Source organism: Marmota marmota, unplaced genomic scaffold (assembly GCF_001458135.2).
Source record: "Marmota marmota marmota unplaced genomic scaffold, marMar, whole genome shotgun sequence".
NCBI classification, from domain to species: Eukaryota; Metazoa; Chordata; class Mammalia; order Rodentia; family Sciuridae; genus Marmota; species Marmota marmota.
This window is the reverse complement of record NW_026000082.1, coordinates 26,973,890-26,991,094: the sequence shown is the minus strand read 5'-3', so window position 1 is coordinate 26,991,094 and position 17,205 is coordinate 26,973,890. Positions and strand designations below refer to the sequence as shown.

Below are 17,205 nucleotides of genomic sequence, written 5' to 3'. Positions count from 1 at the left end.
GGCAGGGGCAGGGCAGGGAGCCACCGGCAGCTCCTCCCCTTGACATTTCCCAGTCCGCCCGCCCCCTCCAGCCGCAGCGCAGGACTCGCTAAATGAAAGATGCTTCACACGCTCTGAACTCCGGCCTGGTATTTCCCAGCTCCTCTCGGAAATGCCAAGTCTTTAAAATGATTTACTGTCACGCGGTCAGATGGGGAGACGGGCAACTCGGAAATGGACCCGGGAAGACCGTGCACGGCTCTGGAGGGGCACCTGGGTTCTGGTTGTGGCCAGCTGCGGGACCACGGGCCAGCCGGCACTAACGAGATGAGATGCATGGGGGCTGAAGATGGGGGTCATTTATCCTCAGGGTACCCCAACCACGGCCAGTCAGTCCCAGGAGGGAGAGAAGCTCCCTGGGAGGGTGGGCAGGGTTGCATCTGCTCCCTCAGGGGTCCATTCCAAGGAGGGAGGGGTGATGGGTGGAGTTGAAGCAGGGTGGTCTGCAGCCCCTCTAGCTGGAGTGGTGATGGCAACAGCAGGAACAGTGGCCAAGATCCTCAGCACCCCTGTGCCCGGCACTGGCCTCCATGCCCCACGCACCCCACCACTCCCTCAGTCCTCCCACAACCCTACGAGATGTCTGCTATGGCCTCCACAGTAGAGGGAGACATTAAGGTGCAGAGAGGTTCCGTAGCTTGGCCAAGGTCACACAGCTAGAAAGTGGTTAAGATTCCAAGCCACCTCCATGTGGCTCCTGATGCTCCCAAATCTACCTGCAGAGCCAGAGGAGGGATAGGGCAGGGCTGTGGACTGGCGTTACCGAGACCCCAGGGATGGACGTGCGGGGATCTGGAAATTCAGTCTCAGAGTTCCCCAAAAGCAAGTGATGTCACCAGCTGCTCAGCTCTTCTTGGGCATTGGGCAGTGAACTACCTCTGCACCTGTGATGGGTAGGATGGGCCAGAGCATCTCAGGATCCTGGAGTCCCTTCCAGGAGTGAGGGGACTAGGCCCGAGGCCTGGCTTCTCCCTCTGGAGGACTGGAAGGAGGTCCTGCCAGGTGAGGGGCTGGTCTAAAGCTTCACAGCCAGGAAGAGGGAGAGACGAGGTCCAAAGGCACGTGACAGAGCTCAGAATCCATGTTGTGTCCACATTCCTTTTAATATTGCTGACAGGTGGGAGGAGCTGCTGTTGGCCTCACCCCAAAGCAGCCACGGAGACCTGGGGCCTCAGGGAAGCTGTCCGGCCCTTGTGTGAGAGATGGGGGTCCCCGGATGCCTTCCTTTGCAATGGAATCATATTTGAATGAAGTAACTGGGGGATGCCTGCCTCCCTCCCAGGGCTGTGGGCTCTGTGGGTGCCGGGCTCCTCTGCTTTAGCCACAGTGGGACCCCGCACAGCTCGGTGCCTGACCCCCACAAGCCCACAGCAAATAGCTACTGAGTCAACAAACAAACCCTCAGGTCAGCGCGCCTCCTTTGTTGTCCCCTGTGCTTGTTCCTGAGGGACCCTCTACCTGGAGCCCTCCTGAAGATCTTCTCATTGGCCTTGGTGTTGCCCCACATGGTCACACCCTCTGGGATGCCCCGCCTAGATCTCCTCCTCCCTAGCCTCTTCACTGGACTTCATACCCCCATTTTACAGATGAGGTGACTGAGGCTTGGGAAGGTTCTCTAGCTTGCTTCAGGCCACACAGCCAGCAAGCAAAGACCCCCACCTGCTGTACGTTGATGCCCATGCTATGGCTGTCAACAGTACCGACCACTTGCCAGCACGTACCACAGCCTGAGGACTCTGTCTCTTGATCACCAGTAAGGCTGGTCCTTATATATCCTGGAGATTAGTGCTCTGTCTGACGTGTGTGTGGCAAAAAATTTGCTCCCAAAATGTAGGCTCTTTCCTCACCTCATTGATTGTTTCTTTTGCTGAGAAGAAGCTGTTTAGTTTGAGTCCACCCATTTATTAATTCTTGATTTTATTTCTTGTGCTTTAGGAGTCTTGTTAAGGAAGTCAGGGCCTAATCCCACATGATGAAGATTAGGGCCTACTTTTTCCTCTATTAGGTGCAGGGTCTATGGTCTAACTCCTAGATCCTTGATCCACTTTGAGTTGAGTTTTATGCATGGGGAGAGATAGGAGTTTATTTTCATTTTTCTGCATATGGATTTCCAGTTTTCCCAGCACTATTTGTTGAAGAGGCTATCTTAATCTCCAGGATACATAAAGAACTCAAAAAACTTAATACCCAAAAAACGAACAACCCAACCAATAAATGGGAGCTGAGCAGACACTTCTCAGAAGAAGATACACATTTGATTGACAAATATATGAAAGAATGTTCAATATCTCTAGTAATTAGAGAAATGCAAATCAAAACTACTCTAGGATTTCGTCTCACGCCAGTCAGAATGGCAGTTATCAAGAATACAGACAAGAATAAATGTTGGTGAGGATGGGGGGGAAAAGGCACACTCATACATTGCTGGTGGGACTTCATATGGGTGCAACCAGTCTGGAAAGCAGTATGGAGATTCCTTAGAAAACCTGGAATGGAACCACCATTTGACCCAGCTATCCCACTCCTTAAGTCCCAAAGAACTTAAAATCAGTGTTCAATAGTGACGCAGCCACATCAATGTTTATAGCTAAACTGTGGAAGCAATTAGATGCCCTTTAATAGATGAATGGATAAAGAAACTGTGGTATATATACACAATGGAATATTACTCATCATTAAAAGAGAATAAAATTATGGCGTTTGCAGGTAAGTGGATGGAGTTGGAGGATATCACGCTAAGCGAAGTCAGCCAATCCCCCAAAACCAAAGGCCAAATGTTCTCTCTGATAAGTGGATGCTGATCCATAATAGGAGGGATGGGAAAAATGGAGGAAATTTAATGGGGCCAAGGGGAGGGGGCATGAGGGTAGGAAAGATGGTGGAATGAGATGGACATCATTACCCTAGGTACACGTATGACTGCCCATATGGTGCGATGCTACATCGGGTACAGAGAAATGAAAAGTTGTGCTACAATTGCAATTGTGTACAATGAATCGAAATGCATTCTGCTTCATATATACCTAATTAAAATAAATTAATTCATTCATTAAAAAAAAGACTGGTCCTATGGAGCTCATTTTCAACCAAGGAAACTGAGGCTCAGCTATGCCAGGAAACCTGCCCAAGTTCATGTGGAATTGAAAGCTGTCCTGGCTCTGAACCTGGGCCCACCACCGCCCTGCTGTGCTGGGGCGTCGGCAGCCTCTGGAGGGAGGGGGCGTGGGAACTCACCTCCTTGATGAAGTTCATGAAGCGGCCACCAAAGCGCCAGGCCTTATGCCGGTGGCACTGCAGGGAGTTCACCGTCATCTGGGGGGCCCGCTGGTAGCACACGGACACGATGTGGACAGCGTCGTACAGTAAGGCCGCGTCGGTCTGGAGGGAGGTCCAGGGTCTGTCTGAGAGCAACCCTGAGCCCCTCAGTCCTTTGCCCACCCTGCCTGAGTCCTGTCTCCCACTGCAAGCTCAAGGCGTCCTGGTGAGAAAAAGGCCCAGAGGCCATCCTGTCCCACCCTGGAGAGAGGCCAGGCATGGGCGACTGCTGGTCTGCTAATGCTCCTGGTGCCACACTCTCCTGACAGACCTCCCACCCCGCCCCTTCACGGATCCCTGACCACTCCTCTCCTTCCTCCCCAGTCTCACACCTGCTGGCCACAGCCTAAAGTCCCTGTGCCCAGGATCCCTGGTCCTTATCCCTGGGGCCCCTGGGGCAGGGCTGTCTGATTCTTCTTAGTGCCCCCGGCTCCTGACCTGGGGTCCGGCTCACACATGGCAGGACTTAGGAAGTGGTGGGAGGGAGACAGGAAATAGGAAGGCAGGAGAGAGGGAAGGAGGGAGGGAAGGAAGGGGGAAATCAGGGGGAGCCCCGGGAGTCCGCCTGCCTGGCTGCCCTCTGTACCATCATCACTCCATCCAACAGGCCAGACTCTGCTCGGGGAGCCGCCTGCAGCCGCTCCATGGACCACTTCTCCACGATGGCTGAGACGTGGGGGTTGTCCACGTTGAGGATGCGGAACCCCGTCAGGTTCACCCCTGAGTAGCGGTAGGGCTCTAGGTCTAGTGCGTAGAGATCCTGGGGAGAGAGGTCTGCGTGAGTCAAGGTGCGGCCACTGCCTTAGCTCCAGCCCCGCCTCCTGCCCCTCCTGAATCAGGGTTACCTGGGCCTGGGGCTGCGGCTCCCTGCAGAACCCTGCAAAAGTGCTGGGAGCACCCATAGGAGGACTGGACTCAGAGTCAACTCGGACTCAGGTCTGCCTGGGGCACTGACCTCGGGCTAACTAGGGGGCCTCAGCCTGTTTCTTCTTCTACAAAATGGGGACCACTCCTCTTTATAGGACCTAGTGAAGCAGTTCCCATGAGTCGCCCATCAGACAAGCTTCAGAATGCTGTTTCCTTTCCAGGGCGGCAGGGTGGGGAGGACACTCACTTTGCAAAGACAAAGGGTGCTAGGTCTGTACATCTCCAGGTTACCCAGAAGGACGCTAAAGGGAATATTTTCTCCTTTAAAAGAGGGGACTCAAGGAGTACTGCTGCCTTCCCCACTCCTTCCTCCCCAGTCACAGCCAGGGCCACCTCCCATGGCTCCTAGGAGCAGCTGTCCTGCAAATGGCCAGGGCAGGCCCCAGCCGAGCGTCCAGAAGAGCAAGGTCTTAGAGCCTGCTGCAGCTCCAGCTTTGGGGCCAGGGAACTGTCACATCAGGGAGCCCAAGAGGAAGGGGCAGTGGGAGAAGCCAACTTCCCCTGACCTGCCAAGAGATGGCAGTAGAGAAAGGGTGGGAGGAAGTCAGAGGAGCAGAGAGAGCTGTGGTCTGTTAAAAATGACCCCCAACTTGGAAATAGGCAAAAGGGTAGTAGAACGTTCTCGCAATGCGACAAAGAAGGGTTGTTTACCAGGAAGGTCCAGGGTTACTTAATCCCCCAGGGGATGCTTTGACTTCACTGTTGGCTTCTGATTAAAGGCCCAGACGCAGGGTGAACATGCAGATCTGTGTCCAGCAGAAAAGGTGACCCCCCTAAGGCTGTGAGGTTTATTGCTTTGCAGGAGATTAATTAATTTTGTATCTGACCTATGTCTCCCCTCTCCTGTCTGAAATACCAATGAACACCCAGTTCCTCAGATGCTCTGCGGGCCAGCTCCACCACCCTACTGGTCCCTCCCACCTGGGAAATATGTTCATCTACATTTGCATGAGATTCATTTCTTTGGCTTTTTGAAATGTACACTTTGGCAATCTAGGTTGGCCCCTCCCATTGGTGGGGAAACTAAGTCTGGTGGTCATTGTTTGATCTCCCCCACAGCCTCTGCGTTTCCATATTCTTCCCTCACTGAGCTGACTTCCCCCCTGGCCTCTGGTCTGTCCTCTCCCCTGGGTCCCTGACTCCATCACTGTACCCTGTGCTTGAAGAGATGGCTAGACACCCTCCTTGGTTGTACTTGATTCTCCTCCACCCCATCCATCCCAGCCTCAGATGAATCAATGATGGCTCACGCAAAGATGATGAGCGATAAGAGCAAGAGCCCACAGAGCAGATCTTTTACACTGCGCTGGCTTCCTGCGGTCTCTGCCATGTCCCTAATGGATGCTCAACTCCTCCTGCTCCTCCTGCACCCTCAACGGCCCCCTTCTGGAAGGCACGGTGTTGATTTCTTCTTTGAAGGTTTGCAGAGCAGACTTAAAGGAAGGTAAGAAAGTCTAACCCCACCGGTGCCCAAAGGGGACCGTTTGCCTTTGGTATCCACAGCTCCCAGATCCATGGATTCAACCACCACAGAACAAAACCATCAGAACAAGGTTGTGTCTATACTGAGCATGTAGGCTGAGCATTGTTCCGTCCTGGAACAATGCAGTGTGTTAGCTATTTACACAGCAGGGATGTTGTATTAGGTCTCATAAGTGATCTAGAGATGATTTATAGTACATGGGAGTGTGTGCACAGGTCATGTGCAATTACCACACCATTTTATAGAAGGGACTTGAACATCTGCAGAGGTCCTGGAACAAATCCCCCACGGCCACCAAAGAACAGCTAGAGAGCCCTGATTCTAAGCCAGGATTTGGGTTGAGGAAGAGGCTGGATGAAAGCAGGAGGCAGGGTCTTCAGCAAAAGAGGGGTTCCCACTGAGATGGCCAGAGGGTGTCTAGATGGCCCCGGTCTCAGCGGGGAGTGGAGGGTAGCCACTGTCCTCTCCCTGCCTGTGGGGGACATCACAGCCCCCATGAAGTGGGTATTTAATGGTGTTCTCCTTTTATAGGTGAGAAAAGAGGGTGCGAAGGGTAAGGTGACTTGTGGAAGAGGTGATTATACCTCCAGGACTCTGTCCCCACAAGCAGGTTAGAGCATAGTGGGTCAGTTACTGTGGGTGTGATCCCGGTGGATGAGTTTGGGATTTCCTCTCTCTCCCTGGTATGCTCACGTGCCCTTCTGCCATCGTTACGATGAAGCAGGAAGGCCCTTGCCAGATGCCGGCACCATGACCTTGGACTTCCCTGCCTCCAGAATTCTGAGCCATGTAAACTCTTGTTTATCACGTCCTCAGTCTATGGCATTCTGTTATCACAGCAGAAAATGGGCTAAATCACATCCCGAAGGAGGTGGCTTACTGAGGCAGCCCGAGGTGCTGGCTGAGAGCAGACCACGAGGTCAGGTTATCTGGGTTCAAGTTGCCTCCTCAGTTGCCTCATCTGCAAAATGGGATGATCACCGTACCTACCATACAGGCTTGACGTGAAAGAAGCAGGCTAACTGACGTGCTCAGAACATGTCTGGTACACAGGGACATTTGGCATGTGTCTGACAAGTTGCCTATTTGCCTGTCTGGTGGCAGGTTGTCACAACCAGGGATGCAGCCCCTAGGGACATCGCCGGATCACTGGAGGAGAAGAGCAGACTCGGGTTGGGCCCTTCCTACCTGAGCCCTCCTGGCAATCGAAACACTATCACAGTTTGCTGAGCACCTGTCCCCAGGAGAGCAGCAGGTGCTGTTCTGAATGCCACATGTATTAAATTGTCTAACTCATGTCCCCACTTCCCACTCAAAGGAAGAAACTGAGTCCCAGGGAAACTTGAGTCTTTGGCTTGAGGGGACAGAGCTGGAGAGTGATGGTGTCAACCCCAGTCACTCCTTTAACCAGGACCCAGGACCAAGAGAGCTTCCTCAAACCGCCTCTGACGGGGGTCTGTGGAGCTGGGAGAGGGTCAGAGCTGAACTGCTGGGGCCATGGGACAGAGGCCGACCTTTGCCCTCAGGGATAGCCCTCCTCCCACTCCCAGCAGGAGCCTTGGCCTCTTCTGATTCAGAACTGACCTGACGTCTAAGGCTTGACAGATGCCGCAGCAGCAACCTGCCCAGGGCCTCTGTGACCGGCTTATCCTCTTCTAGCACCAGAGACCAACCTGACTTAGGGTGAAGGGCGGCATCTCTGGTGTGGAGGGGGCCCTGGGTGCTGGTGTAACTGTTTCTCACTTTCCAGACACAGCATTTGTCTGTTGGGACAGTCACAGCCTGGGAGGGAATGATGGGGTGGCGTGGTTGGCGGGGGGGGGGTCACCTTCCTCTTTGTTACCCGCCCTGCCTGGCTGCAGAGTGTTGTAGGGCTTGTGGCACAGAGTGCCCCCATCCCTGTGACATGAGGGCAGTGACAATGGTGAAGAGGCCTCTTTGTCCAGCTCTGATTATTTTTGCTCAAACTGCCCTGGGCTGAGACCCCCAAGTGCTGTACACAGTGAACTGTGGGCAACTCCGCCGCTTGGCAAAAAGTCGCATTCTTGATGCCAAATGTTGACACACTGAATTCAGTATCGACTAGGGACCTTTTAGAAACATTCAGCATAACATAATAGACTAATTCATTAGCACCCCATGGGTCTGAATGGGTAGAAGCTGAAGCTCGGGAAACATCGCCTTAAGGAATGACAGATGAAAATATCTTTCCCATGATATAACTGTTATTGCCGGGAAGTGGCATTAATTGTGATTGCTTATCTATTAATTTATTATAATTCTTTTTTCACCTCCAGGCTTTTACCTACACATGACATGTACCGGGCCTCAGCTGGGGCTGATTAACGCAGGGTTATCTGGGAACGGCTCAGAGCTGGCTGGAACAGATAATGCGGCAGGGGTAATTAAAATGTCTTCTGCGTGGGAGAAGCAAGTTTAGTTTGGAGAATTCTTTAGAGGCAAAGAGTTGGTGACGTGGGTTTCTCCAAAGGGGAAGGAGATAAATGCCAAATGCCACTGCCCTCCCCAGTACAGCCATGAATGACCCAGGGACACAAAGAGGGAGAATCGGGAGGTGGCGTTCTAGGCCAGGAAGGAGGTCCCTGAAGCTGGAGCAGGACAGGGTCCGGGGGACACAGCTGAGCCTGGGGCAGGGGGCTTCTGGGAATACCCTGGTAGACTCCGCACATTCGCTCCACTGCAGAACTATGTGTTCTATAGGAGCCGGCAGGACCCAGAGTCAGGAACCTGGGTCTCCGTCACTGATCTGCTGTGAGATTCTGGGAAAGTCACAAAAATCTCCCTGATGCCAGGTCTCCCCATCTACGGGGAAGGTAAGCGCCCTGCTGGCTGGCCTCAGTGGGGTGATGAGGAAAATCTGCAGATGCAGAGAGAGGGCCTTGAAGGGTGGGGTGCTGGGATTTGGCGGGGAGGCTCCATTTCCCTGACTAGGGTCAACCACCATGGCTGGACCAGGCAGTATGTGGAAGCCCAGCTGGCCAGAGGAGCCGCGGGACACTTCACCGGAGCTCTGAGCATGACAGGTTTGGAAGAGGGCTCTGGAGCTGGACGGCAGATCCTAGGTGCCCAAAATTCACGCTCTGCCCCTTTCTTGGGGCGCCACCTCTCTGAGCCTCAGTTTCCAGGTTTTCTAAAATTTGGGGAGAGCCATAGCTTCCTTGGAGAGTTGTTCTGAATTCTGCAGGGGACGGGGTCTGCCGAGCACACAGAGAACATGAGCAGGACTCATTTAATTCGTTTATTGAATACTTCCACCGCGCTAAGTGCCAAGCGTCGCGTAAGCCCGTTATGGATATCAACGCATGAAACACTCCCGCTAACAATCCTAGAAAGTAAAACCGCTGTCGTCACGATTCTACAGAAGCGGAAATGAGTCATGGAAAGGGCAAGTAGCTTGCTCAAGGCAGCGGAAGAGTCTCGGTTCTCATCAGGGAGCCTGGCATCAGAGACCGCGGTCTTAGCTGAGGCTGCTGTGACAGTGTTGGTGACTTCACTGGTCACACTCTGCATTGCGGGCATGCACTCATTCATTCACCCATCACGCAGGCATTAATGAGCACCTGCCACGTGCCAGGCATGGCTTAGCCACTGCAGGTGGATTCCCCCATGAAGAAAGCCTGCCTGCCCCTGAGCTCTGTGGGACCCATCTCTCTACGCCCCTCCCTCCCAAACGCCCAGCTCAGAGCCTGGCACCTGGGAGTGCCTTTGTAAATGGCTGCTAGACAAATGAACGAATGATTGATTGAATTAAGGAAATGAACAGTTAAAGGGACCCTACTGGGAGCTAGAGGGAGACCCTGAGGTGCTAGGATCCTTCCTCTGAGACCTCCTACCTTGCCCCCAGTGGACAGTGGTATTTCTATGCAGGGCACTGGGGTCACTGGGGTGGTGCCTTTTGCAGAGCCTTGTCCTGGAATGGTATCAAGGATCTGGTGGCCTCATCCCAAGCCTCTGCTGACTTTCTAGTACACAGCATGGCAGGAAGAAGCCAGTGTGGGTGGGCAGAGATCCAAAAGGGACTCAAGGGAAAAGGTTCCTGGTCCCAGTCCCCAGGATTCCTTTTACCCAATGGGGCTCCTGGCAAGCTCCAGGTCTGAGCCCTGGACAGGCTCTGCATGGGCACAGGGTACAGCTGGGGAAGCGGGGTGACAGGCAGGTGTGCTGGTAGATGCTCTCTGGTGTGGGGAGGGAACCTCAATGGTAGCACATGCCTGCTTCTATGGCATATGCACTCCCCCCATGGCCAATTTCAAGCTACCAACAAGATGTGGAGTTGGGGGGCGATGATAGCAGTCGGCTCTCGGAAGCCAGAGCGAGCCAACTCCAGCTCACTGCTCAAGAGCTAACCTGCCCCTCAGCTTTTGCTCATGCTCTTCTTTACACGTGGAGCCCCTTCCCCTCTCTGCCTTGCTGAACTCCTACTGACCCTTCAAAGCCCAGCGTCCAAGCATCTGCTTTTCTGCAAAGCCTGCCTCAAACCTCCCACCTTCCCCCAGGCCCTCAGCACGAGCATGCCCTTGTGCTGAGCTCCGCAGCCATCCATCTGGCCTGTGCAGGCACAAGCCAGCAAGCCTGCTGTATCGAGCAGGGCACAGGGAGGAAGGCTCAGAGAGGAAGGCCTCTGTCCTCGTCATCTGCAAACACTCAGCTTAGCCTAGGTCTGGGTAAGGAATATAAATACACTGGGTGCCCAATAAATGAATGAGCTATACAGGGAGGGGCCTGCAGGGCTAAGGGTGGCTTGTTTCAGCAAGAGGGTGATCAGCGGTGCTGTTGCTGCCCAGATGTGGGTTGGTGGAATAGTCTACCAGGGCCCTGGGGGAGGTCTGGGGTGCCCAGTTCTAAGCTAGGTGGCTTGGTGTTGGTGCCCTTGGCAAAGGAATGCTTTTATTCTGCTGATCTCAGGCCACAACTAATTATCCTAATGGGTTTAAATGGCCCTAAATGTTCTCAGAGTTTGGACAGGACCCATCTGGAGCCTGCAGGTGGACAGCGAGGGGGCTGACTTCAGTGTGGACGCAGCAGGAATCAGAAGTGGTCATTCTCGTTGCTGTACAAGGCCTGAGACAGGCGTGGGAGAGTGGGCGCTGCGAGCGGCGGGTCACAGAGGAACACTGGCTGCCTCCCCGGCTCTGCAGGAACTAGGTGCTGCTCCCAGCATCTTGCCCGATGGACTCATTAGTCCTCACGACTTCCCCAAGGGGCAGAAGCCCATTTTGCAGAGGAAGAAACTGAGCCACAGAGGTCAGATGACTTACCCAAGGCCCCGTAGCCAGTGGGCAGTGGAGCTTGAGCCCATCCTGGCTCCAGAGCCCAGGCCCTTCATCCCAACACCAGGAGGCTTCTCGAAAGTGGGCAGGTCACAAAGACATCTATGGACCCTTACCCGGAGCCACACCTATCGACTTGGATCCTCTCTAACTGCAGCCACTGTGTCCAGCAGGCTGGCCCAAGCCAGGCTACCATGCCCCTATCTAAGGCCTCCCACCTCCTTGTGCCAGGCCCGGGGGTACGTTACCAGCGTGGTGAAGATGAAGTGGTAGTACTCGGTCATCATGCCCATAGCCATGGCCTGCAGAAGAGCAGAGGGTCAGCCGCCAGCAGCACCCAGTGCCCTCCCTTCACCCAGGGGCGAGAGCTGGGGACAGGCCAGGCTGGGCCACAGGCTGGGTGAGGCTGGTGTCCTCTAACACCTTCCTTGAATAGTGACAATGACCAGCCAACAGATGACGGTGGCATCAACTGGGACGGATTCAGATGCAGAGTTTTGGGCCACACTCTCCAAAGGGTCCCCATTTTGTGGGACCAGCTAGGGTTGAGTGGTGTTGGGGGGCTGTCCTGAGCAGGGGCCTGCCCCAGAAGCTGCGTGCTGTGTGACATCCCTGCTCGGGTCCCGGGTGCCCACAGAGCAGGCCACACAGCTGCTGCGGGTTATTATTCCACCCTCCACGAAGCCTGCATTCCCTGCGTCCTGTGTATTTTTGTAGAAGCCGATAATCCGTAATACTAATGACGCTAATGCTTTTTCCATAGAGCTCCTCAGAATGCCGGACCCACAGAGTGCTCTGGGGAAAATGTCACAGGATCAAGTAGACCTTGAAACTGCCACACGTTCCCGCCCACCCCTGGAGCCTCCCAGGCCCGTCAGCCAGGTACGGGTTGGGCTGGAGGAGCTAGCAGCAGGCAGGCGGCCTGAACTTCCTCCAATCCTGCATTTAGCTGAGCACAGCCCTCATTTTTAATTCTAGAAGTTTTCAAATCAGACAGAGCTGGGAGTCAATTCCAGCTTCCTAGCCGGATGACCTTGGGTCCATTACGTTCCCTTGAGCCTCAGTGTCTGCCCACCTGTTCACCAGGCAGGCTATATACACCCCTTTCCGACAGTCAGTGAGGAGCGATGGGTACCTGGCAGAGTATCTCCTCAGTAAACCAAAGTTGTGATTGTCACTTTCATTCTGTTACATGTGCTGGGAAGAGATGGGAGGCCCTAGGCACAGGTGGCTGGGAGAATGCGTGTGGAAGGATTTCTGGAGCCTGGGTTTCCTGCACATCCATGTCAAGGACGCCCAGGCCCAGTGCAGACTGTGCCCGGGACTGGGACCAACTCTTGATTTCCTCCACTCAAGGAAGCCTGCAGCACTGCGTATAGTGGGGACTGTCAACCCCACCACAAAGGAGGGATGGATTCCAGGCAGGTCACATGGAAGGGCAGAAGCAGGTGGGACTGGAGCCCCTTGAGGCTCTGAAAATACTCCAGGCCCCTGCTCAGCCCCCCTGCCTCTTCCCCGGTGTCCTCGATGCCACTGGCACCTCACTGGTTCACGTGCAGAAGGCCCACAGATGCCTGCTCCCGCCGCCAGGAGTGCTTTCTCTGGGGTGACCTAATGGCCTTTGACTCAAAGCACAGGCGCAAGTCTGGGTGGCTGGTTTTGGAGCCACACCCAGGAGGGGTTTGCAGGCGACTCCACTGTTGTTTTCTTAGGTGTCTGGCAGAGCCGGGCTCTTGTCCCCTGTGTGCCACGTGGAGCGGTGCCCGGCCAGGACCCCCACCCCCACCCCCCGCCCTGTTGCTGCAGAGTGGAGCAGAACCTCCATAACCCTCCCAGCAGCAGGAGAGGAACAACACCCATCTCTGGAGCCACGGGAATGAGTCACTGGGGGAGGCGGCCAGGCCTTCTGGGGACCGACCCTGAGAACCCAAGGCCTCTCTGCGGTTCCCCAAGGACTCTGCTCTGCATGGCTTCAGGGGCCTCCCGGCAGCCCCTGACCCCCTCCAGATGGAAGGCAGCATTTACCCAGCGCTCCAGGCCTGGCAGGGGCAGGTCAGCCACCCCACACCACGTCAGAGTGCAAAGGTCACTTGCTGTCTGCTTGGCTGCTGGTGGAACTGAGGCTCAGAGAGGAAAACTGACACCCAGGGTCACAGGCCAGGCAGAGGCAGAGGTCAAGCCCAGTTGGGATCGGGCAGATGTGGCACCATACTCAGGAAAGGGGAGACAGTGGCAGGCAGACCCCCTCCCGGTTCCCCACAGGCCGCTGCTCACGCACCTGCTTGAGGATCTGGGCGGCCATGGTGTGGCTGCAGTCAAAGATGATGCGGAACTCCCGGCCGCGCTTCATCTCCTTGAGCAGGGGGCGCGCGTCATCCGAGTCAATGGGGAGCTGGCGGATCTTGAGGCGGATGTTGTATCTTGAAGGAGCCATGATGAGCTCCTGCAGCCGGATGAGCCCTGGGGGACAGGGGCACAGCACACACATGGACACATGCGCACACACCCACTCAGACGCGTGTGCCTGTGGCCACGGGTCAACAGACAGACGTGGACACAATGTGTGGCCCACAGGGACCTGTACATGTCCCTGGGCACAGCCACAAGTGTCTCGAGACAGGCAGGGGTACCCGTGGGCAGACGTGTGCACACCCCTGGGCGTGCCTGCCCACGCACGCACACTTATAGCAGACGTGTATGCACCTACGGATACATGGCTACCGTCGGGTGGGTGTGGACTGGACACACACCTGGGCTCATAAGCTCCAGCAGATGTAGGACAGAGGCCTGTGCAGACACGGATACAGGTGCACACAGGGACAGAATCCAGGGGCTCAGGCAGCGGATTCCTGCCCCCCACGCCTACCTGTTTCTCTCTGGTTCTAGGTTAGAGATTTACAGAAACGTGGGACGTCCCTTCCTTAAACATCTCCAGCAAATCTGCCTCTGGGAAGTAGGCACAAGAGCAGCTCCGACCTCAACGTTGCTAACCCAGACCAACCGCCACACAGGTAGAGGCAGGTGGTACCAATGCCACCTCCCAAGGGCAGGGTCAAGGGCGGGGTTCATTCAGCCACCTCCTCCACGAAGCCTTCCTCTATTGCTCTGCTCAGAAAAGACTCTCTCCCCGACCTGCTCTGCGGCCTCTCCCTCAGCCTCCCCCAGCCTCCCCTCTCTCCTCACCTTGCAAAGAGCACCTGGATGTTCCTAGCTGGGTCCCCATGGTGCCTGGCACAGGGCCTGGCACTCAGGTAGGACTCAACAAAAATTTCCATAATTGGATTGACTTACTGTTTTTCTCTCCCCACACTGAAAAAAAAAAATCTTCCCTCCAGCTTGGCATTTTGTAAAACCACTTAATCTGGGGACTTCCAGGGAAAACTGAATGTCACTTCCTGGAGACAAATGGCTTGCTCAGATCTAATTAAGTTCACTTCCGTTCCAGTTTCAAGCCACATTCTTGCTGACTCTTCTAGGCTTGCTGCTCTCCAGAGGCCCCCACCCAGCCCACTTGAGGAGGGGCTGAGCCAGCAGGTCCCTGCTCATCCCCAGGCCCAGTCCTGCACCCTGTTCTCACAGCCAGTAAGCTTCTGGATTTTGTGATTCTGCAGGGGTCCAGTCCCAGCTCTCGGAGCAGAGCATGTGGCCCCAGCCTGGCCAGCTTGCTAGCACTTCCTCTACGAGTAGGGACTGATTCAGAATTGGATACAGGACCCAGTTGGTTCTATCAGAGTGATTCCCAGAACCTGTGCCAGAACAACTGGTCAGAAACTCTCCCTTTTCATTCAACTTCAAATAGGGAAGATATAATTCTAGGGGTCACCGCACGGAACTTCACAAGGACTCCAACAGGGCAGAAGTCAGAGAGGATAGACAGAAAATAAGTTCCAATGATACTCATGGGAGCCCCTGGATCAAACACTACCTGAAGCTAAAATTATCCCTGAACATTTTAGTAAAGGCTGCCAACAAACCCTCCCACAACACATACGCCTTTTTTTTTTTTTTAAAGCTAGCTCATACTGGATTACAGTTGCCAAAGGCTGTTACAGTGTCCCCTATCTGGACAGAGTCGTCCACTCGGCCCACTTCAGAAGCCTTCCAACAGAGTCCCACTTTCCAAAACAATCCCTGGCGCACAGCCTGACTCCATTCAGCTCTCGTTCCCATTCCTGAGGGGTAGACAATGTGATTGTTGTCCCTCGTTGCACTGTGCTAGTGGGGACAGAGATGCAGCCCTGTTCCCTCTGCCTCCCAGAGAGCTCCAAAACAAGTTTCACCAAGGTCAGGGGCATCAGGAACAGCCAGCTCACTGAGAAGCCCCAAACCAGGTGCCTTGGCAGGGGGATGGCTGTGCAATTCTGGAATGTTCCAGGCCACACAGGCCTCCTAACACCAGGCTTGATGGGGGGAGGGGAGGATATCAGTTGACCTCAGCAAAGGAGGGGCCACGAGCTGCCCCCCATCCAGGCCCGTCTGTCCACCTCCCAACCGATCCAGAAACTGTCACTTGGTTTGGCTGAAAGATGTTGACCTGCCGCACCTGTTGCTGGTCGGGAGGCCCAGAGTGCGCAGTTTGCTCTTGGTTCTCCGATTCATGCTCAGCATCAGCAGGCATGTGGGCTTTGGGGACGCAGAACATGAGGACAGGGACAGGCTGGACGCTGGAGCAGAGGCCACCAGGGCCTCCGTGTCAGCCGAGCACATGTAATGCATGGTGACCCACATTCGCCGGCAGCAAGTGCCCGAGCTCCTGCCCATCAGTGTGTTCCCCAGGGAGGCCGGAGGCTGCTCTCGGCCCTCCCTGGTGCGGGCCCGGGCAGCCTTTGCCTGAGCACTTCCTGGCCACTTCCCTAATCAATCCCTCTCAAAATATCTGCAGTGAATCATGGTTGTTGGAATTGTACTTTCCACTTACGAAGCACTTCTGCATTCATTACCCTATTTAACCATCTCCCAAATCCTAGAAGGCACAGAGAACGCAGACCTTCATTCCGACGTGACAGATAAAGAAACTGAGGGCTGTGGAGGTGAAGGGACCCTCCCGGGGGTTTGCAGATTGCTAGGAAAGGGATCAAACGTTGAGACCCAGTCTTTTGGCTCCTAGGCTGGGACCTTCCTCTCCACTCCAATTTTTCTAACCCTCTCCTTTCCCCTTGATGATGCATGGATTGGGTTGGGATGGTGGAGACGGCAAAGCGCAAAGGGGCCAGTGCTGGTCGACCGCAGGGCGAGCCCCATTCCTCGCCTGCCGGTATCCACGTCCTTTGCCCGTGTGCCGTGGTAGCCCACGGGAGGACAGAGAGGTGCGGAGGAGAGCTGAGGCACGTCTGTCATCCCTGCAAGGCCTGCTGAGACTGTCCAATGGGCAGGTAAGCCAGCAACTGAGACCAGGAAAACCACCGAGCCACACTCGGGAAGTCGCTGGCCCCGGGGACTTAGGAGCTAACAAGTGCTTATTATTTCAAGCCACTGAATTTTTGGGGTGTTTTATTTTTACACAGCTTCTTGTAGGAAGGGCTGACAGATGCACTCTCTGCTGGCACGCTAAAAGAAGTGTGCTTTTGGTTGGTGGCAGGGTGCCAGTCCCAAGAGATGACTCATGACTGGGAGGAGCCAACCAAGGCAATCCCATTCCCATTCGACAGTTTCTAGAGTACTAGGCATGGACCCAGCGAGCTACACAGGACCATCTTCTAGAAGGTTCCAGGAAGATTTCCCTCCATAAGAAGTACGACTCACATTAAGACACATCCCTTCAGTTCCTACCTGTTTCTTTCCTGCTTGGGGCATCATCAGGTTGAAGAAGTGATGGCCAGAGTTACAGCCACTCTATTGAGACCATGAGGGGACCCAAGAGGGCCGTGGCAAGATCCACCCAGCATCTTGACTTTGTGGAGCTGTGAAACAAGCCCCAGAAAGGCCCAAGCCCAGTCTTGGCAGAGAGGTGACTGCGTGGTTACTGTGCAAGTTGATTTGAGCTGCGTTGTCTGTTACCAGCTATCCTAATGGACGCCCCCTAATGGTACCCCCAAAGCAGAAAGCTAGAACACTTCCCATTCCATGGATCTGAGGACTCGCACGGTGTCCTGCCCCACCTACCATGTCCTGACCTGCAAGCACGCCTCTTGCTACCCACAGTTCATTTTC

The 17,205-nt window shown here is 54.8% G+C and overlaps 1 protein-coding gene across 2 annotated transcripts in view; it reads right to left on the bottom strand.

The window, feature by feature from the left end:
• Window positions 1-17,205, bottom strand: part of Grik3 (glutamate ionotropic receptor kainate type subunit 3) — a 104,141-nt gene that overhangs the window by 72,010 nt on the left and 14,926 nt on the right. For both annotated transcript variants that reach the window (XR_007352102.1, XM_015484746.2), the window contains exons 3-6: window positions 13,334-13,515; window positions 11,304-11,357; window positions 3,941-4,114; window positions 3,274-3,417 (exon numbers count right to left, since the gene is read on the bottom strand). Coding sequence is in view for 1 of the 2 variants with exons in the window: in XM_015484746.2 (XP_015340232.2) it covers window positions 3,274-3,417; window positions 3,941-4,114; window positions 11,304-11,357; window positions 13,334-13,515 (554 nt within the window). In the remaining variant the exon portion in view is untranslated. The remainder of the gene's footprint in view (window positions 1-3,273; window positions 3,418-3,940; window positions 4,115-11,303; window positions 11,358-13,333; window positions 13,516-17,205) is intronic.